General features: G+C 45.1%; 1 protein-coding gene across 1 annotated transcript in view; it reads right to left on the bottom strand.

Annotated features, from left to right (window-relative positions):
- The window catches only part of GP2 (glycoprotein 2 (zymogen granule membrane)), a 26,601-nt gene extending 2,057 nt beyond the window's left edge, over positions 1-24,544 (bottom strand). Inside the window, exons 1-10 of the mRNA XM_006892655.1 lie at positions 24,468-24,544; positions 22,591-22,603; positions 19,250-19,619; positions 17,917-18,030; positions 15,486-15,697; positions 14,501-14,649; positions 8,669-8,917; positions 6,950-7,112; positions 5,241-5,325; positions 3,462-3,506 (exon numbers count right to left, since the gene is read on the bottom strand). Coding sequence (XP_006892717.1) covers positions 3,462-3,506; positions 5,241-5,325; positions 6,950-7,112; positions 8,669-8,917; positions 14,501-14,649; positions 15,486-15,697; positions 17,917-18,030; positions 19,250-19,619; positions 22,591-22,603; positions 24,468-24,544 — 1,477 coding nt within the window. The remainder of the gene's footprint in view (positions 1-3,461; positions 3,507-5,240; positions 5,326-6,949; positions 7,113-8,668; positions 8,918-14,500; positions 14,650-15,485; positions 15,698-17,916; positions 18,031-19,249; positions 19,620-22,590; positions 22,604-24,467) is intronic.
- Between the last annotated feature and the right edge of the window lie 562 nt (positions 24,545-25,106).

The raw sequence follows: 25,106 nt of genomic DNA, 5'->3' as shown, positions 1-25,106 counted from the left end.
CTTCTAACAGCTCATGCATGGTGTGATCATGCTTCACCACAACACACCACAGTTCTAAGGCATCAAGTCTTCCTTACTCATTCATTGTCCAAATTCCAAATGCATATGATGTAACTGAAAAACGCCAGCATGTGGATCAGGCATATCTTCGTCTTTTTGCCGTTGCTGTTGTTGTTGTGTACCGTCAAAATGGATCTGACTGACACAGGAGGAGATTGCCCCTCCTCCTCCAGTGGAGCGTCTGGTGGATTTGAAACGCTCGTCTTTGGGATTGCAGTGCAGCTTCTTGCCACTAGGCCACCAGAGCTCCCTTACATTTTCATCTTTAAATTGTATCTTTGCCCTTTAGCACTTTCAGGTGCCCTTGGCAGCAGATTTGCCCAGTGCAATACGTCATCTGATTTCTTGACTGCTGATCTCATGGACATTGCAATATGCAAAAATTCACCAATAGGTGAAAGACAGCTGCATATGAGGGCCAATGGCCAGAAAGCAAACCCAAGTCTCTCTCTTGGAAAGGAATAATTCTACCACTGAGCCACCATTGCCTCAAACGCTACATAAGTGTTGATATGTTGGTTTAGAAAATTTGACTCCAAGGACTAAGAAGTCTAGGGACGTATCTATTTTGCATATCACACTATTCCCTCTTAGGAGACTGAGGGGAAATGTTAGTTAAGCATTTGGCTGGTAACCAAAAGGATAGAGGTTCAAACTCTCTGGCCACCCTGCAGGAGGAAGATGTAGGCACTCTGTTTTCTTACCAATTAGAGCCTTAGAAATCCTATGGGACATTTCTCCTGTGACTTACAGGGTCACTACGCATTGGAATTGACTCAACGGCAATACTTTTTGGAAGGGTAGAATGATCCTCAATGTTAATAAAGGAAAGAGTTGAATGGTACATTCATCGTCTCCTGTCTAGGGGAGCCGAGGAAAGAACACACGTCCTAATTATAGCTTCTCCCCTCTCCCACATTTCAGTGAGAATTCTTGATGCCACGAAAATAGAGTGAAAGATATCTGAATTATCAGAAACATCGTAGAATATGATGTATGATAAGTGTATGAAAACTAGTCTATAATTATGGAACAGAGTTTGATGTTTATTTACTTCTAAAACAGCAGAAATAGTTGTAGAAAATGTAAACCATTAAAATTATGAGCGCCCTCTTGTGGTGTTCCACCACCACTGCATCAGGTTGACTGCCTCTTCTTCCTAAATCCTTTGCGCGGATTCTGACTCATATCTACCTGATAGGACAGGGTAGAGCTGTCTGATGGGCTTCCAAGGTTGTAATCTTTAGACTACGAGCCCTGGTGGATTAGTAGGTAAGGAGTTGCACAGCAACCTAAAGGTCAATAGTTCAAATTCAGTAGATGCTCTTACAGGAGAGAGATGGGAAGTTTATAGCCTCAGCCTCTGAAAACCCATTGGAGGGGTAGCGATGAGTCGCTTCTGACTCAAGGGCATATAACAACCACCTTTCTATGAATCAGAACGTCACATCTTTCTCCGACGTCGGTGGAATTGAAGTGCCAACTTTTCCATTAGCAGTCAAATGCTTAGCCACTGTGCCACTGTGCTGCTTTTTTCAAAAGGATTTCAGAACCTAGGACTTCACATAGGAGGATGTGTGAGCTCCTCAAACATCAGCAAGCTCTGGTGGCCCAGTGGCAAGAAACTGTGCTGCAATCCCAAAGGCTTGGGTTCTAGGCCAGCAGCTGCTCTGTGGGAGAAGGGTGGGCAATCTCTGGATAATAAACTTTCACTACCTCTCAAAAGCTTCGTCTTACATACTCTGGGCATGGTGCTGGGAGTGGCTGTTCTTTGGAGAGGTATCATGCCTGGAAAGATGGCATTGTCCAAATTGTAGCAAAGGTGAGAGAGAAGAAGCCTCAACCAGGTGGGCTGACACAGGGCCTGCAGCCATGAGCTTGAGTGTGTCAGCAGTTGTGAGGCTGCCACAGGACAGGGTTCAGATCTGTTGTTCACAGCGTCCCTCGGTCGTACTTGACTCGATGGCACCTAACAACAACAACAACAACAACAACACAACCACCTCTCAAAATGACCTCTGTTGGTGAGCCAAAGCACAAAAAGGTTCCCAGAATGCTCAGACTTCCCAGAGAAAGGAAAACGAAAATGTTCATGCTTAGAGCTACAATTTGGACAATGCTAAGAAGAGTTTGCTCATTTGGAGAGGATGCTTAGAGCTCAGAGAGTAAGTACCTGATGGCAGGAAACCCAAGGCTCATTCATTTCTGCCTGTTCTTGAGGTTAGCACGTGGCTTTCTGATGATGTTTGAGGCTGTTGTTGTTGTTGGTACCGTAGAGTCAGAACCAACCCAAAGCCAACCCTCCAGTGGGTTTTCAGAGGCAGTTAATCGCATGGGAGGAGATAGCCCATCCTTCTCCTACAGAGCAGCTGGTGGATTCAAACCGTATGCCTTTGGGATTGCAGCACAGCTTCTTGCCTCTAAGCCAACAGAGTTCTCTGTTGTTGTTATTGTTGTTGTTAAGTGCCACGGAGTCGTAGGCGACTCATAGTGACCCTATGAGCAAAAGACCTGGACACTTGTATAACTTTCGTCTTTTTTCCAGGTTCATAGAGTTACCGGAAGCAAGCTATTTCAGAAGTAAATGCCACTCCTGCTTCCAAGCTTGTTTTAATCGGGGAGCTCCACAAAACACTGTCCACCATGGGTAACCATTATCACATTTGACACATCAGTGTTATGGTGTCCAGCTTCTCAGCAACCACAAGCTACCTCTGTACAGCAAGTGGACACACTAGGGCTATATGACCTAGAAGAATGTTTGATTAAAAACATGCCTGAGGGCCGTGGATTAAAGTCACCCACCTTTGGCTTGGAAGCATCACTTTCTATCCACTAGGCCAACTGGTCTCTCTCTATGCTGTTGTTGTTAAGTGCTGGCAAGTCGTAGGCAACTCATAGCAACTGTATGACTTGCCAGATGAATTGGGGGTGTCTGGCGCAGAGTCCCCCAGAGCTCTCTATATACTTTTATTTCTTTTTTTTTATTTTTTTAACTTTTATTCTGGTTTCTTTACAAAGTTTGCACACATTGGTTTTCACTTATTTTTATTTCTTCAACACACTTCTCTCTATCTTAATTAGTCTTTGCTTTTCATCATCTATTTCCCACACTGGAACGTTAAGTTCTGGGGGGAAACCTACCTCGACTCTTGTTCATCCTGCATCTTCGTGCCTAGAACAACGCCCGACACACAGCAGGCCCTCGAGAAATATTTGCTGTGAACCTACTATCCCCTCTGCTAGACTGTGAGCTGCTGCAGCCCCCGTCCTAGGTCTGATGAACTTCAGTGTCCACGGCGCCCAGTGAGTAGAAGAGGCTGAATAATCATGCAGTGAATTGAAAAGAGAAAGGAGAAAGCGGGGTGGGGGTAGGTGAGAAATGGGGGAGAAAGGCATACCTGTGGATCTGGGGGCTCCACCCTTAACACCGAGAGACTGGCCACCTGTGAACACAGCAGAAGGCGGGATGGTCAGCCACGCTCTGAGGACTGCAGCCCTACAAGCCTCAGCTGCCCCACGTTCTCCTGAATCTGGTCACAGCCTCTGACGAGTGGGCATCGGTTATTTGGTGGGCACCTTTACGCGCAGGTTCTGTGCCTTTTAACTTAATTCTCCCAGTGCATTGGTAATTCTCACCTCCGTTAGCTAGATGGGAAGCCTGAGGCTCAGTTGTTGTTATGCACTGTCTAGATGCCTGCAACCCTGTGTACAACGACAGCCCTATACCCCGCTCTATCCTGAGCCACCTCACTGTCCCTGACACACCTACCCCCATTACCCCAGTCACTGAATCAATCCATCTCATCCAGCGTCTTCCTCTCCTGGGCAGTCCCTCCACCCAGTAATGATTTGTCAAGTTAACATCAACAGGAAGGAGAAGAGCTGGAACTCAAATCCCAATCTGTCTGATCTAAACGGGAAGCCCCTGACGGTCCAACTGCACGTGACACAACATGGAGCCTCGGGTTGAGATCTCAGTGAGGGGATGACTTTAGGGACAGTCTCCTTCAGAGGTCAGCTGCTTGAAACTTGGTGTACTCATGCGGACAGTGGGAGGGATAATAGTAGTTAGGGAGCTCTGACAGTATAGTGGGTAAGGAGTTGCACTGCCAAGCCAAAGGCAGGCAGTTCAAATCTGCCAGCTGCTCTGTGGGAGAAAGACAGGCAATCTCCTCCCGTGCAGTTTACAACCTCTAAAAACCACTTGGAAGGTCAGCTAAGAGTCAGTTTTGACTCTACAGTAATAGGAGTGAGAAGCATACTTGGTGCCTGCAGCTGTGTGAGCGTATAACCCCGGGATATGCTGTTATCTGCCTTGAAGGGGTTTAACGGTGTCAGGCAGTAGAATTACTCCTCTTTTATCATTAATGCTGTTGTGTGCAAAAGGCTGGGCCCAACTCATAGCTGGCCCTCCAGTAGATTTTCAGAGGCAGTAAATCGCCCAGGAAGAGGCTGCCCATCTTTCTACAGCTGGTGGATTTGAACTACGTGTCTTTGGGTTGGCAGCACAAGTCCTTACCACGAAGTCACCAGAGATCCCTGTTATTAATATTACTAAATATTCATTTCTTTTCGACAGGAAAATGAAAGTGCTTTCCTTCTCTTGGATTCCTTGAGTCCTCGGCAAAATCTATGTCAGAAAATCGCACATGGGGGGGATGAAAAGAAATTTGGGAATAAATTAGACATTTTCACATGTGATGATGCAGAAGGCTCAAGCTAGAGTTTGGGAAGTACAGTCCTTCATTAAAAATAAGATTGCATTTAAGTGGGGTTTAGAAATCGGATGCCACTGGAAAGGGTCTAAGTCATGAGGACCTGGGAGCAGGTGTGTTAAGAGAGGGGAGGAAAACCCCAAACACCCATGTGACTAGGAATCAGATGGAGGTGGGTTCAAACCTAACCAAGACCATCCACTAACCAGCTGGGTGATCATAAATGAGTCATGTAATGTCTCTGAGCCTCCGTTTTCTCACCTGTAAAATGGACAGAACCATGCTTCCCCCGTGAGGACACACACACAGAGCCAACTCAAATGGCAGAGTTACTATTAGTGTCAAATGCATCTCTCAGGAAGACAGATCCCTTGCAGGCTGCACTGAGGAGGCAGAAAGGCTCTGGGCACTTGGGCTGCTGACCAATCAGCTGACTCCCGTCACCAGGACTCATTCACTTACCTTTCCGCGTGATGGGTCCCAAATCTAGGATATGGGCTGGGTCAATGGCCGCTGCGTCACTGCCAAGTCTGTTTCTGGAGCAAGACTGTAGGGATTAGAGAGTCCACATTGTATCACAGGAGCTATACACGCCACCCCAGAAAGATAAGCCCCCCTGGCCGAAGGAGCAGATCCAAACACCAAATGACCCCGTGCGCAGTGCTCTGTTGCCTCGACAAAGACAATTCCAAATCTCATACCAAACAAACTCAGGTGTGGGTCTTAGTTCTACCATCTCTTTTCTGTTTCATTTTAGGCAAGTAGGTAATCTCTCTGAGCCTCAGTCTCACCATCTATTAACACGTTGCCACGAATGACAGTAATACATCGAAAAAAAAAATCTATTTCTGAGCACGGTCATCAATTTAAAAGTGTGTGGCAACGTGTTAAATGGGGGTAGTTATAGTACCTTCCAGGTCATGATGACTAAACTGAGGTGTGTTAGTCACACGGTGATACAGAATACCGTGTCAGTACCCAACACACGCCAGCTCTGAAAAGTCAGTGCCAAATTGAGATTAAGAACCCGAGAGCATTGGCCACTTTCCAACTGTGTGACCAATGGGCAAGAATTTCTTTCTCCGAGGCTCAGTTTTCTCAACTGTACAATGGGTTCGATCAAAGAAATTCCCTAAATGAACTGTGAGAATAAAAGTTGACATGACATGGGAAAGTTTCAGAACAGTATTCGGCACACTGTTGTTGTGGCTGTTAGGTGCTGTTGGGTTGAGTGTGACTCACAGCAACCCTAGGAACAACGGATCTGAACTGTGCCGGGCCCTGCGCCTTCCGCAGAATCTCTGCCATGAATAAGCACATTGTCAAAAGCACCGTGTCAGTTCATCTCATGGAGACTTCCTGCTACCCTACTTCTTCCCCAGCAGGACGGCTGTCTCCAAGGATTGGTTCCTCCTGAAGTTATGCCCCGTGTAAATCAGGCAAAGTTTCACCTTCCTGACCTCTACGGAGAACTCTGGCTGCACTTCCTTCCAGATAGATCTGCTTGTTCTTTTAGCAGTTCATGGGATTGTCAATAATCTTCATCAGCATGAAATTCAAAGACACATTAAAGTTCCATAATTATGTAAAATATGTCTTTGACAAATAAACCTAATGAATAGGCTCTCACCCTTAATCTGTCTTCTGGAGACACAGGAGTGGCTTACACATGGGTCTTCAGAAGTCTTAAAGTCCATTCATCTCTCTCTCTCTTCTCTCTTCTCTCTTTTCTCTCTCTCTCTCTCTCTCCTTCACTCCCTCCTTCCCTCTTGCCCATCTAGCTACCCACTCATCTTTTATCTCCCCTTCCTTTCTTCCTTCTTTCCCTCCTTGCATGTATCCTTCCTTGCATCCATCCATCCATCCATCTTCCCATGTATACATACATACATACACTCACCCATCCATCCATTTATCCCTCCCTTCCTCCCTCCTTCCCTCTATCCATCCATCCTCCATCCCTCCATTCACCCCTCCATCTTTGCATCTACATACATACATACATATATTCATCCATCCATCCCTTCCCCCTCCTTCCCTCTATCCATGCATCCATCCATCCATCCATCCTCCCATCCATCTATCATAACTGCAACAAATATTTATGGGAGCCCACCAGGTGCCAGGCCCTGTGCCAAGCTCTGAAAGGTCCAATCCCAGCAGACACTCACCGGCTGGCACAGCTCCTCGAGGAAGTCACAGAGATGCACCTCACAGTGCAGGAAGACTAGATCGTAATTCCCAGCAAACATGAACATCTGAATGGAGAACCGGCTTTCTGCAGACACCCCATTCTCTTCCACGTAGATAGTAGAATCCTGGAAATTGGGGCAGCTGGAGGGACAACAGGGATGAGATCTGTAACAGCTGAGGGAGCTCGAGGCCTTTGCACACTTACTCTGTGTCTATGATAAAAAGAGTCTCTGAGAGAATTAAAGACCAATCCAAGTTCCCTTCATCAGGACAACATGGATGTTTCCTCCGCATCTGTTTCCTCCGTGAAATAAACTCATCAAGTAAATTCACATGATTGAAATTATTAAAGGTCACATTCTCTGAAGGAAGATAGATTGGCTTCCATTTCTAGCCTCATCCACCTTCAAGCTAAGTGATCATGGGCAAATTCTGCAACCTTCCTGAGCCGCAATTTTCTTATCTATAAAGGGTAAACAGTAACATCCATGGTGTTGATGGGAGCTTTGGTAGCCTACGGTTAAGGAGTTGCACTGCCAACCCAAGGGCAGGTGGTTCAAATCCACCTCCTCCTCCTGTACAATTTACTGTTTCCCAAAACCCACCAGAGGGTCAGCTATGGGTTCCAACTTGAGAGTACATAACAACAACAACGTGATGTTGATAGTAAACATTTAAGGACATAAACCAGGTGTATTTCTTAGCACGATGCTTGGCACATGTGTTGTTGTTATGTGCCGTCGAGTCATTTGCGACTCATAGCGACCCTATGTACAGTAGCCCTAAACCCTGCTCTATCCTGTGCCAATCGCACTGTCTCTGACACATCCATCCCGATGACCCCAGTCACTGAATCAATCCACCTCATAGAGGGTCTTCCCCTCCTGCGCTGTCCCTTCACCCTCCCAAGCATCATGTCCCTCTCCAAGGACCTGTCTCTGCTTACAACATGTCCAAAGTATGTCAGACGAAGCCCCAGAATCCTTGCCTCCAAGGAGTAGCCTGGTTTAACCCTCTCTAGGACGAATCTCTTTGTTTTCTCGGCAGTCCAGGGTACATTCAATACTCTTCTCCAGCACCACAGCTCAAAGATGTCAATTCTCCTTCTATCCTCCCTAGTCATTTTCCAACTCTCTGATGCATAACAAGTGATTGCAGAGACCATGGCCTGTATCAGGTGGACCTTAGTCTCCAGAGAGACACCGTTGCTCTTGAGTACTTTAGAGAGGTCCCTAACAACACACTTTCCCATCACAATACGTTTTTTTATTTCCTGGCTGCTGGTGCCAAGAGTGTTGACTGTGGAGCCGAGCAAACTGAAGCTGTGAACAATCTCAATCCCTTCGCCATCCATTCTGATGCTACCGATTGGTGCAGTGGTGAGAATCTTTGTCTTCTTGACATTGAGCCTCAGTCCATACTGAAGGCTGCAGTCCTTGACCCTCTGCAGTAAGTGCATTATTAAATTATTAAATTATTAAATGAAATTATTAAAGGTCATGCATTTCTTTCCCTGGTTACCACGTTCTGATCAACGCCTTAGACCACTAATGCTGCTGGGATATAGTCCGTGACACCAAGTTCTTTTCCAAAAGAGAAAAACTAACATGCAGAATTTCCCAACATGGATAAAGTGAATACTCCCTCCTCCCTAAACCTCATTAAGCTAAGACTATAACCCTGATGTTACCCAGTACCTGTTTCTGATGATGAAATATTTCACAGGGTCATCTCTGGCTTTTGTGGGTGTCGCATAGCAATTCCTCAGCAACAGGTGGAACCTGGAGGTGTCCCCTTCATCCAAGACGGCGCCCACATAGAGCATGGATTCTACCGACAGCAGCACAGCCTTGGCCCCTTCATAAGGAGACGTGTAGTTCTCGTCCTGGAACAGGGCCATCCTGACAGTGAACTCTCCTTTTTCGGCCAAGCTGATGTTCAGGGAACTGAAAGAAAGAAAACCAAATAAATGGGAGGAAACTTTACACTTTGACAAGAAAGAGCAAACTCGGTCAAGCGCCACAGTCATAAATGGTCATGGTGGAGAAGGCCCATGGTTGCTTCACAAATGAAACTGCTCAGGCAGATTGAGTATTTGCTGTTTTCTAGACGCAGCGGGAAGCAGCTCTGATGGCCTCGTGGTAAGAAGTTGTGCTGCCAACTCACATGGACAGTTTGTGGCCACCAGGTGCTCCGTGTTAAAAGGTGAGCTGTCTCCTTCGTGATTTACAGCCTCTGGAAACCTGGTGGAGTGTCAACCGTGAGTCGGTTCTGACTGCAAGGTACATAACAACAACAGTAACAGTGGAGATTCTGAGAGCAGAGCAAGATGGGGCTGGGTCATTCTGTCATTTGGAGTCCCTAAGAGCGGGAGCCAATGGACATCCTCAAGGGAGAAAGATTCAAGGCTTGACCCATGAGAACAGAAAGCAGACAAGGGTGCTCACTATCATGACCCCTATTCAATATTGTATTACAAGTCCTGGCAAGAAAAGTAAGACAAGATAAAGAAGTAAGAGGAATCCAAACTGGCAAAATCCCTAAAGAATCCTCAAGTAAACTGCTTCACATAGTTGGCCAATTCAGCAAAACAGCATGCTAGAAGATCAACAGATAAAAATCAGTGGCGTTTCTCTACAGTAGCAAAAAAGAATACAAAAAAGGAAATAAAAATAATACCAATTACAATACCTAACCACAAGACGAAATGCTTAAGAACAAACCTAACTAGAAACCCAAAAGACTTATGCAAAGAAAATTACAAAACACTACTACTACAAGAGACAAAAGAGAAACCTAGAGAAATGGAAGAATATACCATTTGCATGGATAGGATCAGTGCCTTTGAGTTGTGGTGCTGGAGAAGTGTGTTGAACATGGCAGGGGCTGCCAGGAGAACTAACAAGTCAGTCCCGGAGAGGGTGAAACCAGGTTGCTCCCTAGAGATAAGGAATTTGAAGTTTGCCTCACATACTTTGGGCACATGGCCAGGAGGGACCAGTCCTTGGAGAGGGAGATCATGCTTGGAAGGGTGTAAGGACAGTGCAAGAGAGGAAGACCCTGGATAAGATGGATTGACTCAGTGACTAGAGAAATGGGATTAGGTCTTTCAGAGACAATGAGACTGGCTCAGGATAGGGCAGAATCCAAAGCTAATGTAATGCAGATGGCACATAACAACAAAGCAACAAACGACTTGCATAGGAAGACTCAATATCATGAAAACAACAACAAACTAAAGAGCTTGAGTGGTACAGTATTTAAGCACTAAGCCAAAGGTCAACAGTTCAAATCCACTAACTGCTCCTTGGAAGAGAGATGTGAGAGCCTGCTCACCTAAAAACCACAGCCTTGGGAACCATAAGGGGTAGTTCTACTCTGTAGTTATCATGTTACTCTGAATTACGCCAGCAGCAGATTTGACCAAAAGGTCAGAAGTTCAAATCTACCAGCTATTTCATGAAAGGAAGATGATAATTTCCCATTAAGATTTACAGCCTCGGATGCCGAGTGGAGGGAGGGTCACTAAGAGTTAGAACTGACTCAATGACATTGATTTGAGTTGTGAAACCTGATGATGAGGACAGACTGTCTGTTGCCATCATTTCTGCGCATCTTTGGATCTTGCAAGTCAAACCTGTCTCCGTCCCTCAGAGAGTCATTTAAAGTGCAGACCTCTGTTGTGTTCTCAGTTGAACCAGTTTTGTAGGTGGTTGTTATTGATTGCCTTTGAGTCGAGCACAACTCATAGCGACCCTATGAACAAAAGGCCTGAAATCCCTCTATAACTATCAACATTTATCAAAGTTTATAGGGCTTCTGGAGGCATGTTGTTTAGGAAGTGGGTGCCACTCCTGCTTCCAAGGTGGTTGTTATGTGCTGCCAAGTAGGACTCATAGAGACCCTAAGAACAACAGATCTGAATCCTGCCTGGTCCTGCACCATCCTTATCATCCCTGACACAGTTAAGTCCGTTGCCACGGACAGTGTATCAATCCATCACGTCTTCCTCGTCTTCGCTGACTCTCCTCCACTGTTCCAGCAGATCTCTTCTGTCCACCTCCACAATGTTCAATGAAATATCAATTTTAACAAATATTTTACAAACAAAACAGTATGGTGAGTGAGATATCTCAGTCACAAAAGGACAAATACTGCATAGTGCCACTGTTGTAAAACAGGACTGACATCAGGGTTGGGGGGAGACGGAAAAAGAGGCGATAAATAATGTATACTGCATGGAGACAAATGAAGGAGAGAACTGTTGAAAGGGGATTATTGTCATGACTGGAGTCCAGAACGAAGCCTGCATTACAAGAGTGGACCTGGGGGGAGGGATTGTAAAACAATGAAAGACTTTTTCTTTTACTTTTCAAAGAGAAGAACGAACCGGGGTGGGGAGGGGTGGACAGGGAGAAAAGTGCAACAATGAATGAATAGAAATACAGAAACAAAGTCTCTGTAAATTTTCATTAAAATTAATAATAAGAATAATAAAAAAAGAAGGAGAGAAAACCCCCAAACTAGCAGCCTTTGAGTCCATTCTGCCTCTTGGAAACCCCACGTGTTTCAGGGCAAAGTTTCATTCCTAGATTTTTTCATGGACATCCTTTAAAGAAGTGGATGGCCAGCCCTTTATTCCAAGTTGCCTTTGGCTGGATTCCAACAGCCAATCTCTCATGCAGTAGCTAAATATTTCACTTCTACATCACCATCACCCAGGCAGTCCTTTGAAAAAAAGATTGTTGCTATGGTGGACCATCAAGGGAGAATCAACCCATAGTTGACCTTCCATTGGGTTTTCAAAGGCAGTAAATCTCACAGGAAGAGACTGCCGATCTTGACTTTAATTTTTGTGAACTTTGAGAGGCAGCATAATACAGTCTTAAAAATTACAAAATTGGAACATTTCCAAGGGTTTTTCCTGAGTCTAAGAGACAATGAAGAAATGGAAAGGACACACTTGATTTCTCTGATGATCCCAGATAATTCTTCATGGGAATGAGAAGTAATCAGAGATACGGCAGCAAGCAAAATGGATAAAAGCCCTTGCCCACATGGACTCTTATACAAATTGTCATTTGGTTATATTTCTTTTGTGGGAGGACTGCTTATCCAAACAAATCATTCTATTTCAATCAAGACACAGGGTATCCTTGCCTGGGCTTAAATTCTCCATCTATAAGGAAGACTTATCACTCCTACCATCCCTAACCCCAAGTTAAGTCAGGAAAACCTGATCCCTGCTTTGTGAGCATCTTTCTCCCACATAGCATTCACTTCACTTATAAATAATTGTTGTCATAATTAGTTGTTGAATGCCTTAACCCCCAGAAGAGGTAAAATTATTGTTTATTAATCCTTATTAATACTTTCATATAGCTTTTTTATTGCTTCTTATAACTGGATAGTGACTAAGAATGACAAAAGAAGAACTGATGCATTTGAGTTGTGGTGTTGGGGAAGAATATTGACCATACTACCAAGAACACAAATAGATCTGTCTTTGGAGAGTGTGAAACCAACTTTCAACTGTCAAGAAAACAAATAAGTCTGTTCTGGAGAGGGTAAAACCAAGTTTCTCTTTCGAGGCTAGGATTTAGAAGCTCCATCTCACATACTTTGGGCACGTGGCCAAGGGGGACCGGTTTTTGGAGAAGGACATCATGCTCAGAAGAGTGGAGGGACAATCCGGGTAAGGAAGACCCCAGATGAGATGGATTGATAGAGTAACTGGGGTAATGCGGGTACATGTGTCGGAATCAGTGAGACTGGCTCAGACCAGGGCAGGCTTCAGAGCTGTTGTACACAGGGTCGCTGTGAGTTGCAGGTGACTTGATGACACAGAACCACAACAGCAACCCACAGAGCCTATGTCTGCTTTGTTCATGCTGAGCATCTTTACCTGTGGAATGATGAACGAAGGAAAGATTGGTGGACTCGTGACCACTCACAGGTTTGGCAGATAGTTCTTCGTTTATATTACTATTTGCTCTAATAATACACAGTACAATCAACAGGGTCAAAGAAGCTGTGCTGCAATCCTGAAGGCACACGGTTTGAATTCAACAGCTGTTCTGTGGGAGAAGGATGGGCAACCTCCTCTTATGCCATTTACTGCCTCTGAAAATCTACTGGAAGGTCAGCTATGCTTTGGTTCTGACTTGACAACACACCACAACGACAATCTTATGCAAACATCCTGAGGGAGTGCACTGCTAGTCCTCGGGCCTCAAGACCATAGTCTTTGGGGACTTCAAAATCAACTGGCAAACACCATCCATAAAGACAATGTTCTACGTTCTCATCTCAAGAACTTGCGAACAGCCATCTAAGGTACAATAGTCTCTTTCTGTCTGGAACAAAGAGGGCAGAAAATCAGAGCTACAAAGAAACAATGAGTCCAAAGGACTATTGGTCCTTGTGAACAGCAACCTTCATGACCCAAAGACAAGAACTAGATGGTGCCCAGCTGACCATGCTAATAAAGATCACAGTAAAAGGTCCTAGATAAAGTTGGCAAAAAAATGTGCAAAATCTTACAGAAAAACTAAAAAAAACAAAGATAACTTCACTAAGCTTATAGGCCCAATAGAGACTGGTGGAACCCCAAAGACTATCACCCTTAGATAATCCACTCCTATGTATATCACTGGGAAAGTCTGCACTTAGGGACCTCTCCAAACTATTGAGGAGTAATGAAGTCAGTCTGAGGATTAAGGTGCCTCTGATTCAGGTCCTGGTCATTCTGATCACTTGCTATGCATCTGAGACCTGAACAATGAATAAGGATGATCAAAGAGGAATTGATGCTTTTGAGCTGTGGTGTTGGAGAAGAGCTTTGAACATCCCATGGACAATGAAAAGGACAAACAGATATATCCTGGGTAGGGTTCTAGCCAGAGCACTCTTTGGAGGCAAGGACAATGAGGCTTCACCTCACATTCTTCTGGCCTATAGGACAAGATGCACAGAAAGATAGAGGGTCAGTAAAGAAGAGGAAGACTCTCGACCACGTGGATTGACACCATGATTACCGCAATGGGCTCTAGTGTCTTAGGAAGTGTGAGGACGGTACAGGACAGGACAAGGTTCTGATCTGTTGTTCATAGGGTTGCTATGGGTTGTACTTGACTCAATGGCACCTAAAAACAACAACAAAAACTCAACTTTCAACCAAAAAAAATAGAAAGATCTACAAGTAAAACAAGCACAAGAGAGACACTCAGGATAATAATAATTTTTTAAAACCCATAAGATCGAAATTCCACATTTGTCCAAGGACAAAGTTCAGACAACGAGGAGGGAGAAGATAAAATAGGCAGTGGAAAGAATACAATTACACTGAGTATATTGTACTTAATGTCAGAAAAAAGCGTGTCTGGATCATTGAATTGAAAATGAATTAGCTTCATAAACTTTCAGTCAACTCATGATAAATTGAAGAAAAGTTAAGAGCATCCTGAGACCATCCCAAGCTGTGCTTGAAGAGGATGTGGCCGGGTCCCAGTTCCACACCAATACTGTACCTTACAAGGGGCCGCAGAGAAGTCTGGAGGCTGACTTTCATGTCCAGTGGGTAGGCACACTGGAAGTTGACGTTGAGCATGGTGTCTCTGATGATGAAGTCGCTGACCAAGGAGAGCTTGTTTTTGTAGATGGCATGGGTTTGATTTTTCTTTGGCAGAAAAAGAAAACCAGGTTTATGTTCACATTTGTGTGTGTGTGTCTGAAACTCAGGTCTTTCTGACTCTAGAATCAGCGCTATCAACCATCTGCCACCTGGCTCACCATGTCAAGGAGGGGCATGGAACCCCCTGCCTAGTGGCACTGACTCTTCAGAGGGAAGGGGGCCAGAGCTCCCTCATGGTCTCGTGGGTGAGGAGTTGCACTGCCAATACAAAGGCAGGCAGTTGGAATCCACCAAGTGCTCCATGGAAGAGAGTTGGGCAATCTCTTCCCAGGCAATTTATAGCCCCTGTAAACCAGCTGGAGGATCAGCTATGAGGTAGTTCCAATGCGAAGGCACACAGCAACAACAACTCTATTGGGAGGAAAGTTGGGACCTCGGGACAAAATCTCAAACAATAAATCGCTGCCCTAGAGAAGAGTCAGAAACCACTACACTTCACTGTTAACCTCTTACACACAAACACACACCCTGTAGAGTCTACACACAAACACACACCCTGTAGTGTCACACAATGTGATGGGTGAAGGGAGGGGTGGGTTAAGGAAATGAGAAGGATCTGGTGTAAAAAACAATGTCTACAAACTTTGTAAGTAAACCAGTATAAGATAAAAATTTTATATTAAAGAAAAAATTAATCATAATCATAGCTTACAGCTATTGAGCTCAAATGTCAGATCGATCCTAAACTCTTTGCATGGGCCATGTTTAATTTTACAAAATCTAGAAACCAAAAAGGTTAGATATTTGCACGGGTCTTAGAACTCCTATGTAAACAGCCCCCTTCCTGCCCTTTTGCCCATATTACTTGTAACACCGCCTACCTCCAGAATGTTCCCGCAGACGCCAGCCTGGACAGGGCTGGTGATGGACAACTGGTTCCTGTCCTCCCTTTGCATGATGGTGCTACAGTTCCGGTCCAGCAAGTAGGCAATGATGAACTCGCCCAAGCCCAGGTGTTCCAACAGACACCTGTCCAATGACACCCTGATCTCCTTGGCCCCGCAGTCTATCTGGGGCTTCAGACTCTGGACATCTGCAAAGCCAAGAGTAGAGTAAGTGGGACAGGCCCTAGAAGTGGCAAGAACTGGCATTTCTACCCTTTGGCAAAGCCACTGTGGCCACAAGGAGATGGATAAACTTGAAGGGGCCTGGGACCCAGATGAAATTTAAAGCTGGGCTGGTGGCTAGGGGAGGTTGGCAGGAAATCATGTGGAGGCTGCCTCAGGGATTCCATGCCTGGTTTCAGTTGGGGATCAGGATCTTTCCAGTCTCCACTCCACACTGGTTTCTAAGTTAGCCACGTATCACTCCTACATCCTGCTGCGTTGCCTGGCAACAGGTTCAGAGCTGTCCGATTTACTCACTGAAAGTTTATTACATAAACATGTCCTGAGGTTGTATTATCTGCCAGACACTGTTCTGACCATTAAGGGACATAGCACTTATCAAAAAGGACAAAATTCCACAAAGATGAAACTAATATACCAATAGAAATAGACTTAAGGACAATTAAAAAGAGAGCAAATAAAAATTCTAATTCATTGCCATTGACCCAGAACCAACTCATAGCTGACTCTCCAGTGGATTTTCAGAAGCTAAATTACACAGGAGTGCTCTCCCACTGAGCACTCTATGGATTTGAACCTCCTGCCTTTAGGCTGACAGCGCAACTCTTTACTCACTAGGCCACCATTCTGAGAGAAGAGACAGTAATAATAGAAGTACAATCTCATTCATTCATGGATGCTCCGATTCAGTATAAATTGATAATCACCTTCTCCATATGTTAGTCTTACTCAAAACAAGAAACAAACAAAGCTTGGATTATGCTTTTGCGGATTCCTGGGTCTTGTAAAAAAACCAAGGCCAGCAGCTTATTACAATTCAATATGCTGAAGTCCAGGAGCAGGGGTGACGGCTGTACCCAGAACAAAGAAGCACCTTCTGCTGGCTGAGTCAGGGGAAGACGCATAAGTTAGGAGTTCCACAGGTGAATAAAGGAAGTGAAGACATACCTGGTTCAGGGAGAAACAGGGCAAACCCACGGAGATGTGTACAAGAGGATGGTGGGTTTGCAAAAGCACAGAGAACACAGAACTCAGATGTACAGGAACTTAGAGTGGAAAGGACAGATCTGTGGGAGGCAGAGAGGTGGACAAAAGCTGGAGCATATAGGCACTGTCTGGAAACAAGGGGGGCCCAGGAAACAGTCACTGTCAACTAAGAGGGACTGCCAAGGATATTGGTCACAGGTGGGCTTCCTGAGGCTTTGACGTCTGAGGCTGAAGGCTCTGAGCTCTCCTTCACTCAGTGGGCTACTCCACAGACTAGAACACAAGCCTAGTCTCCTCAGAAAACAGAACATAGAAATTCCATATGACCCAGATATTCCACTGCTTGGAATATACCCAGAGAAAACGAAAACTGAGGCACAAACGAGGACTTGTACACAAATGTTCATAGCAGCGTTATTCACCATCGCAAGAACACGGAAACAGCCCAGATGTCCAACCACGAGTGAACGGATTGAGATATTATGGTACATTCACACAATGGAATGCTATGCAGCACACAGGAGCAATGATTTATTAAATTATCACCTAAGTTGGGAGGGACTGGAGAGCATTTAAGCTAAATGAACTAACTCTGTCCCGTAAGGACAAATACTGTATAAGACCATTACTGTAGAGCATGTATGAGGATCCAAGGGAGGGGGCAGGGGGAAGCAGAAGCGTGAGGATGGGCCAGGGGGTGGGTGGTGGTTAATCAGAGAATTGCACAATGTGATGGGTGGAGGGAGGGGTGGGTGAAGGAAATGGAAAAGATCCCGTATGAAAAACAATGTATATGAACTTCGTATGTAAATCGGTAAAAAATAAAGTTTGTTCTAAATTTTTTTTAAAAAAAGAGCCTTTCCGTATCCTTGACATGAAGGTTCTGTCCTCACACTGGTGAAGTTCCTGCCCTTAGTCTCTTTGACTGTCACTCACGGATCAAGCCTGTCCACCCCACAACCTAGGCTTCAACTACTGACTTCCTTTCTCTTCTGTCCCTGTCCTCCTCTCCTTGCAAACCCACTGGCTTCACCTCTTCTGAAATTGAGAGCCAAAGAGCCTGACCTTAACCTCAAGTCTTAATCACACCCTGTCCTGACCTTGCAAAGCTCCATCCTACCCCTCACCCCAGTCTCTGACCATCCAGGGAGGTAGGCTCAGAGGCAGCTCCCAGCACAAACCCTGTGCAGTCACTCACCAGAGCTGTTGAGGCCCCGTCTGCAGAAGCAACCCCAAGTACCGTTGTTGTTCAAGAGACACTCCTCTTCTGGGCGGCAGGACCCTTCACAATAGTCCTGCACAGGGGGCGGTTCTAGTCGCAGAAGAGAGGAACGTGGAAAGAGATCAGGACACAGAACCTGGCAGGACCTGATGCCACACCCAGTCCAACCTTGTCATTTCACCAAGGCCTAGAGGTCTTGCCCCTCAGGCAACAATTTGTGGAAGGGTCTAGCCTCAAAGTCAGGCTTTCTAACACCAAGTACAGTGAGTACCCCAAAGCTGCCACCTTAGTGATTGTTAACATGCCATGCGCTATTTTCAGTATTTCCCATGAGTTGACTTCATTCAAGCCTTGCTATAAACTATTCGTTTTGAGACAGTGTCACAAAGGGTTAGTACATAGGCCCTGAAGCTAGATGACCTGGATTCGAATCCCAGCTCTGTTAGATTCCACCACATTGGGTCATTTGGGGTGAGTGACTTAACCTCTCTGTACTCCAGATTCCTCATATGAGATACAAGAAATCCCATCTCATGAAGCTGATAATAAAACTAGTTAATACATCCAAAGTGCTTCAAAGAGTGGTGAGGCCACTGTAAGCATTGTAGGTTGGCTATAATTTTTTTTTTTCTTTTATGCCTTTGAGCTGTGATGCTGGAGAAGAGTGTAGAGGGTACCATGGACTTCTAGGAAAACAAACAGATACACCCTGGAGAGGGTTAAACCAGGCAGCTCCTTGGAAGCAAGGATTCTGAGGTTTTGTCTAACATACTTTGGACATGTTGTAAGGAGAGACCGGTCCTTAGAGAGGGACATCATGCTTGGGAGGGTGGAGGGAGAGTGCAGGAGGGGAAGGCCCTCTATGAGGTGGATTGATTCAGTGATTGGGGCAATCAGGATGGGAGTGTCGGAGACAGTGCAATTGGCACAGGACAGAGCAGAGTTTAGGGCTGTTGTACATAGGGTCGCTATGAGTCGCAAGCGGCTCGACGGCACATAACAACAACAACATTTTCCAGCTCAAAAATGACAGGCTCAGTGAGGGAAATGAAACCTCCCTCAATGGACCTGCAATCCAGAGCTGGAGTTTTTTAATAACATGATGAACATTAATGAATCAAATCTGGCTCTTTGCACTTCTGACGTTATTGAAATGCTGGAAGACCTACCAACTCTGGAACTGGGGTATTCTACATAATTTAACCTTGACCCACTTCACTCAAACTCTACTGATCCCTGGGCATTTCACAGGTTGGTCGCACCCTGGGGTTGTCCAGTGGGGGGCGGGAGGGGATGTCCCACTGCTCACCTGTGCAATATCTCAGATTACACACAGGTGTGCCATCTAAGCGGTACACGTAGTACCCTCCAGGGCAGCTCTTCACTGATATTTCTTGCCTCCAGAAGCAGCAGTTGGCACTCCAGTGGGCACAAGCAGTGCGGTTGACAATGCCGTCCGCAAGGAAGGGATGGCTGCCATTCAGCCACATGGGAGATGACGTCTGACACCGGTACACCGGGACACAGGTTTCTGGCATCCGGACTCCCCCATCACCCACAAAACGATACCAGCCTCGCAGGCCATTATCACACAGGTCCTCTACTACTTTATTCTCTGTGCTTCTGGAAGGTTCATCCAACAAGGTATAGTTCTGGCAGGGGTCAAAACAGTACTGGTCCTCACAAGACAAGCCCAGCTCATGTGACTTGTCTTGGTTAGAGTTCCCGCGACCTGGAAAAGTGATAGAATATGCGTGGGTTAACCCAACAACCCCAAAGTCTACCACACTTGGTCCTCTCACTAAATGGTATTTTGAGTACAGCGGAAAGAGAGAGAGAGAGAGAGAGCAGTTGGCCTAGCGGACATAAAGCCATGCTCCCAAGCCAGAGGTGGGTGACTCTACTCCGTGGCCCTCAGGCCTGCCTTTAATTGTGTCTGGTGAAACATTCTTCGAGGTTGTGTAACCCTGGTCTGTCCACTTGCTGTACAGAGGTAATTCACGGTCGCTGTGAAGCCAAACACTGTGACACGGAGGAGTCAAATGAGAGAATGGTTACCCATGGTGGACAGTGTTTAGTGGAGCTCCCCGAGTAAAACAAGCTCGGAAGCAGCAGTGGCATCCACTTCCATAAATAGCTTGCCTCTGGAAACCCTATGAACCTGAAGAAAGAATGAAAGCTATACAGGTGACCAGGACTTTCGTTCATAGGGTCGCTATGAGTCGCTTACGACTAGATGGCACTTAACAACAACAAAGGTCCCTGGAGCCTAGTGACAAGAAGCTGTGTGGCAATACCAAGGGCACACGGCTTGAGGCTACTGGCTGCTCCGCAGGAGAATGGGCCGTCTCCTCCTGTGAGATTAACTGCCTCTGAAATCTGGCCATAGGGTCAGCTATGGGTCGATTCCGACTCTACGGTACACAACAACAAACCCTGGAGAAGAGCACTAAATGTCCCACGGACTGCCAAAAGAATGGACAAACGTCTTAGAAAGAGTGCAACCAGGGTGCTCCTTAGAGGGGAAACTTCATCTCACATACTTTTGGCATGTTGTCAAACAGGACCAGACTTTGGAGAAAGACATTCTGCTCTGAAAAGTGGAAGGTCAGTGAAGGAAGGGAAGACCTTCAACAAGATGGACTGAAACAATGGACTGTAGTATGGCAGAGATGAGGAGGATGGCACAGGATAGAACAGGGTTCACATCTGATGTTCATAGTTGTTGATATGGTTGTTATGTGACATCAAGTCTCCTGTGACTCACAGCAACCCTATGTACAACAGCCCTGAAACCTGCTCTATCCTGAGCCAAGCTCATTGTCTCTGACACACCCACCCCGTTACCCCAATCCCTGAATCAATCCATCTCACCCTGGACCTTCCTCACTTTTGCTGTCCCTTCACCTTCCCGAGCATAGTGTCCCTCTCCAAAGACGGATTCCTCCTCGCTTCATGTCCAAAGTATGTCAGATGGAGCTTCAGAATCCTTGCCTCCAAGGAGCAGCCTGGTTTCACCCTCTCCAAGATGAGCCTGTTTGTTCTCTTCGCAGTTCATGGTATATTCAATACTCTTCTCTGTCACCACAGCTCAAAGGCATCAATTCTCCTTCTATCATCCCTTGCCATTGTCCAGCTTTCTGATACATGCACATAACTGCGAAAATCATGGTCTAGATCAGGCACACCTTAGTCTCCAGACTGATATCATTGCTCTTCAGTACTCTGGAGAGGTCCCTGACAGCAAACTTTCCCAGTGCAATTTGTCTTTTGATTTCCTGGCTGCTGGTACATCATGCTTGGAAAGGTAGCGGGTCAGCAAAAGAGAGGAAGAACCTCAACAAGATGGATTGACACAGTGAGACATGATGAGGATGGTGCAGGATAAGGCAGGACGCAGAGTTCCTGTTCATAGCATCCCTGTAAGTCCTGGGAGCACACAACGACACCAGAAATAGGGAGCTCTGGTGTCCTCATGATAAGAAGTTGCACTGCCAACCTGAAGGCCAGCGGTTCAAATTCACCAGCTGCTCCCTGGGAGAACGATCTCTTCCTGTGCGATTAACTATATCTGAAAACCCACTGGAGGGTGAGCAATGCGTTGGTTCTGACCCAACAGCATATAACAACAAGGAGAGAGAAGTGAGGGGCTAAAGCTCACGGACATTGGAGGTGGGCAGCTGGCTTTGGATCCAACCCCACAGCTGCTAGGAGAGTGGCCTTTGCAAAGGATTTGACTCCCTTAAAGCTCACGCACAGGACAATACCTGCAAGCGGAGCGCTCCGAACGTCACCAATCCCCATACTGTGCCTGGGCCTCCTTGGCTATTAGATTACTCAAAATCATTCTCTCTGGGTTTTTTTTGTGGGTTTTTTTTTTTTACAAAAAGTTTCCATTTTTATTACAAATCTTTTAAACAAGAATAATCAAGTTCTTTAATAAAATAATAACTAACCAAACAATAAATGTTAACGTCTAAATGACAGAGTTTTGTGCAATATCTGGCAAATATTTTTAAAAGCCATAGTTAAAATGGATTTAGAGAAAAAGTGAGAACACACCACAAACTTTTTATAATATAGGAAATGTAGAAATTTCAAGAAAGAAATAGATTGAGCAAAAAGAAATCAATATAGTAGAATAGGATGAAAAATTTATAATTGAACAACATTAATAATCAAACAAAGAAATATATCATACATGCATGGATCCAATAAAGAATGAGTGGGGCAAATGAAAGATAAAATTAGTTGAAAAGTAAATTATGAGAATAGAGTTAAAGTATTTGTGTGACTGTAACAAGAGAACTAAATTTCATTCATATCATTACTCTATTGAAATCAACCTAGAAAAAAATGTAACCTGAAAATATGCTTATAGAAGTCATGATGGTTAAGTCTTCAACTGTTTAGGAGTCAAACACCAACAAGGTGAAGGTGGTAATCAAATTATAAGCAGCATAAAGTCAAAGAGATTTACATCAATGTATATAATATTACTTAAGGAAAGAAGTCTGGTGGCCTATTGATAAGAGGCTACTCTACCAATCCAAAGGCACAAGTTTCAAATCCACCAGCTGTTCCCTGGAGAAAGACAGACACTCTCCTCCCATGAACTTTACAACCTCTGAAAACCAGTGGAGGGCCAACTATTAGTGATTCACTTTGAAAATGTTTTATCCTAAGAAATATCTGAGAAACTGCAAGTATGAAGTACTTATATTCTTCCCTTTCTTGTTCTTATTATGTTGTTTGTGTTGGTGTGTTGTTGTTTTTTTTGTTTTTTTATTTGGAACTGACTCACAGCTGACCCTCCAGTGAGCTTTCAAAGACTGTAAATTGGATAGAGATTGCCTTTCTCCCATGGAACAGCTGGTGATGCTATTTTCCTTTGCATATGAAAATAACAATATATAGACATTAGATTTTTTTTTTAAAAAGTTAACTCATGCGTCGCTAGAGTTATCTTAGGAAACATGTGTCTCATTTGGAGAAATATGATCTTAAAGGATTACTATAGGCTGACCATCCATCTCCCACAGAGCTGCTGGTGGATTTGAACCATATATCTTTATGTTGGCAGCGCAATTCCTTACCACCAAACCAACAGAGCTCCATAAATGAGGGAGTATTTCTGAAACGGGACTCAGAGAGCCTGGGTGATAGTAGAGATGCTAGCTAGTTCTCTTTTCCAGCTCTGGTTTGTTGAAAGGGAGTGGGTACCTGAGTAGTGATGTGAGTCCACAGATTTGGTAACAAAGAGTAAGAAAATCCATAGAGACAGAAAGCAGATTTGTGGTTGACAGAGGCAGTTGGGGGAAAGGGCAAAGAGAGGGTGTACTCCTAATGGGTACAAGGTTTCTGTCTGGAGTGATGGGAAAGTTCCAGAACCAAATAGTAGTGATGGAGGCACTATATTGCCACTGTGCCTAGTGCCATGGAACTGTAGACTTTAAAATAATTAAAAGGAAAAGTTTTATGTTAGATATATATAGATATAGAGTTAGAGACAGAGACAGAGATAGAGATAATCTCACAATAATAAAGTTGTCAAGCCTTCCTCAGCTATACGAATGCTTCAAGGATTTGAGTTGTCAGCAGCTGTTGACCTTGAAAAATTTCCTACACACCCTGTACTTTCCCACTAGAGGCCATGAACTCAAGCACTCAACCCACCCCCAGCCAATGGGACAGGTGACATGGGCAGATACTTTCCCCGTGGGGGTCAAGCCTGAGAACACTTTGTATAAGCATCTAAGAAGCCCAAATGCCAGAACTATGGGAGCGCCCTAGAGTGGTCATACAATCTAGAGCTTTCATTTTAAGGGGGAAAATACCAGCTTTTATGTAAATGAGAAGCGCCTTCTTCTTCTTTTTTTTTTTTTTTTTAGCTCAGACTGAGAAGCACCTTCTAAAACAAGGGCAAACCAGTAATTCAGTGGCCAAGAGAGGAATGCTTCTGACTCTCAGTCCTTCACTGTCTGAAACAATCCATTTGTTAATCTTCTCCAACAGGGGCTCCCCAATCTCCCCTACATCTCAGCAGAGGAGTTATAAAATCTGCTCTCATTGCCCATTATGGGGGAAAGGATGCACTTTTTGAGGCATTATTGTTATTACGTTGTTGTTATGTGCCATCAAGTTGCCTATGACTCATAGCGACCCTATATACAGCAGCTCTGAAGTCTGCCCTGTCCTGAGCCAGAGTCACTGACTCCAGCACACCTGCCTCCATGGCCCCAGATACTGCATTAATACATTTCACCCGAGGTCTTCCTCTCCTGCGCTGTCCCTCCACCCTTCCAAGCATGATATCCTTCTCCAAGGACCGATCCCTCCTGGCCACATGCTCAAAGGCGTTATTACTTGATTCCAATTCCTACCACTATATTCCTTTGGACCGCCAGCTTCTCAGTCTTTGCATTAGACAGGTTCCCTTCTTTCACTAACATTTAACCTCCCTCTCTTACCTCCCCACACACTCCGTAATCCTCGCTGGGCACCTGAGATGCCCCACAGAGGAGCACTCACCTTGCTGCTCTGCAGATGCCAAGGTCAGAATGCAGGAGGTGAAGGCCAGCCACAGGAGACCAGAGCTCGCCATCCTCAACAAATGCTGAGGGGAAGGAGTTGTCCAGCCCCTGAGCAGATGCTCTGAAGCCAAGACCACTTAGGACGTAGGTGTTGATCTCTAAGTGCATAAGCAAAAAGAGAATTCACATCAGTACATCCTTTACCTCATAAACTTCCTACATACATTACACCTTATCTACAGCTCTCTGATAACATATCCATAATCATAAATATTCATACTTATAAGCAAAGCAGGGAGCTCTAGTGGCCTAGTGGTAAGGAGCTGTGCTGCCAACCCCAAGGCATGCAGTTCAAATCTACCAGCTGCTCCACGAGGTAAAAAAAGAACAGGCAATCTCGTCCTGTGGGACTTACTGCCCCTGCCAACCTGCTGGAGGGTCAGCTATGACTGGATGGTACATAAATAAGACCGTGAGGCAAGCAGGGAGCTCTGGTGGCTTAGTCCAATAGCAAGCTGTTACCGCTAATTCAAAACAGTCCTCTGTGGCAGTTCAACTCCAACAGCAACCCCAAAGGTGAAAGATGGGTGACTTACAGCCTCAGAAAATCACAAGAGCATCAGCTATGAGTCA

This window comes from Elephantulus edwardii, unplaced genomic scaffold, assembly GCF_000299155.1.
Source record: "Elephantulus edwardii isolate Elephantulus edwardi_28Jun2011 unplaced genomic scaffold, EleEdw1.0 scaffold00117, whole genome shotgun sequence".
NCBI classification, from domain to species: domain Eukaryota; kingdom Metazoa; phylum Chordata; class Mammalia; order Macroscelidea; family Macroscelididae; genus Elephantulus; species Elephantulus edwardii.
The sequence above is the reverse complement of the archived record's forward strand: the minus strand, read 5'-3'. Positions and strand labels throughout refer to the sequence as shown.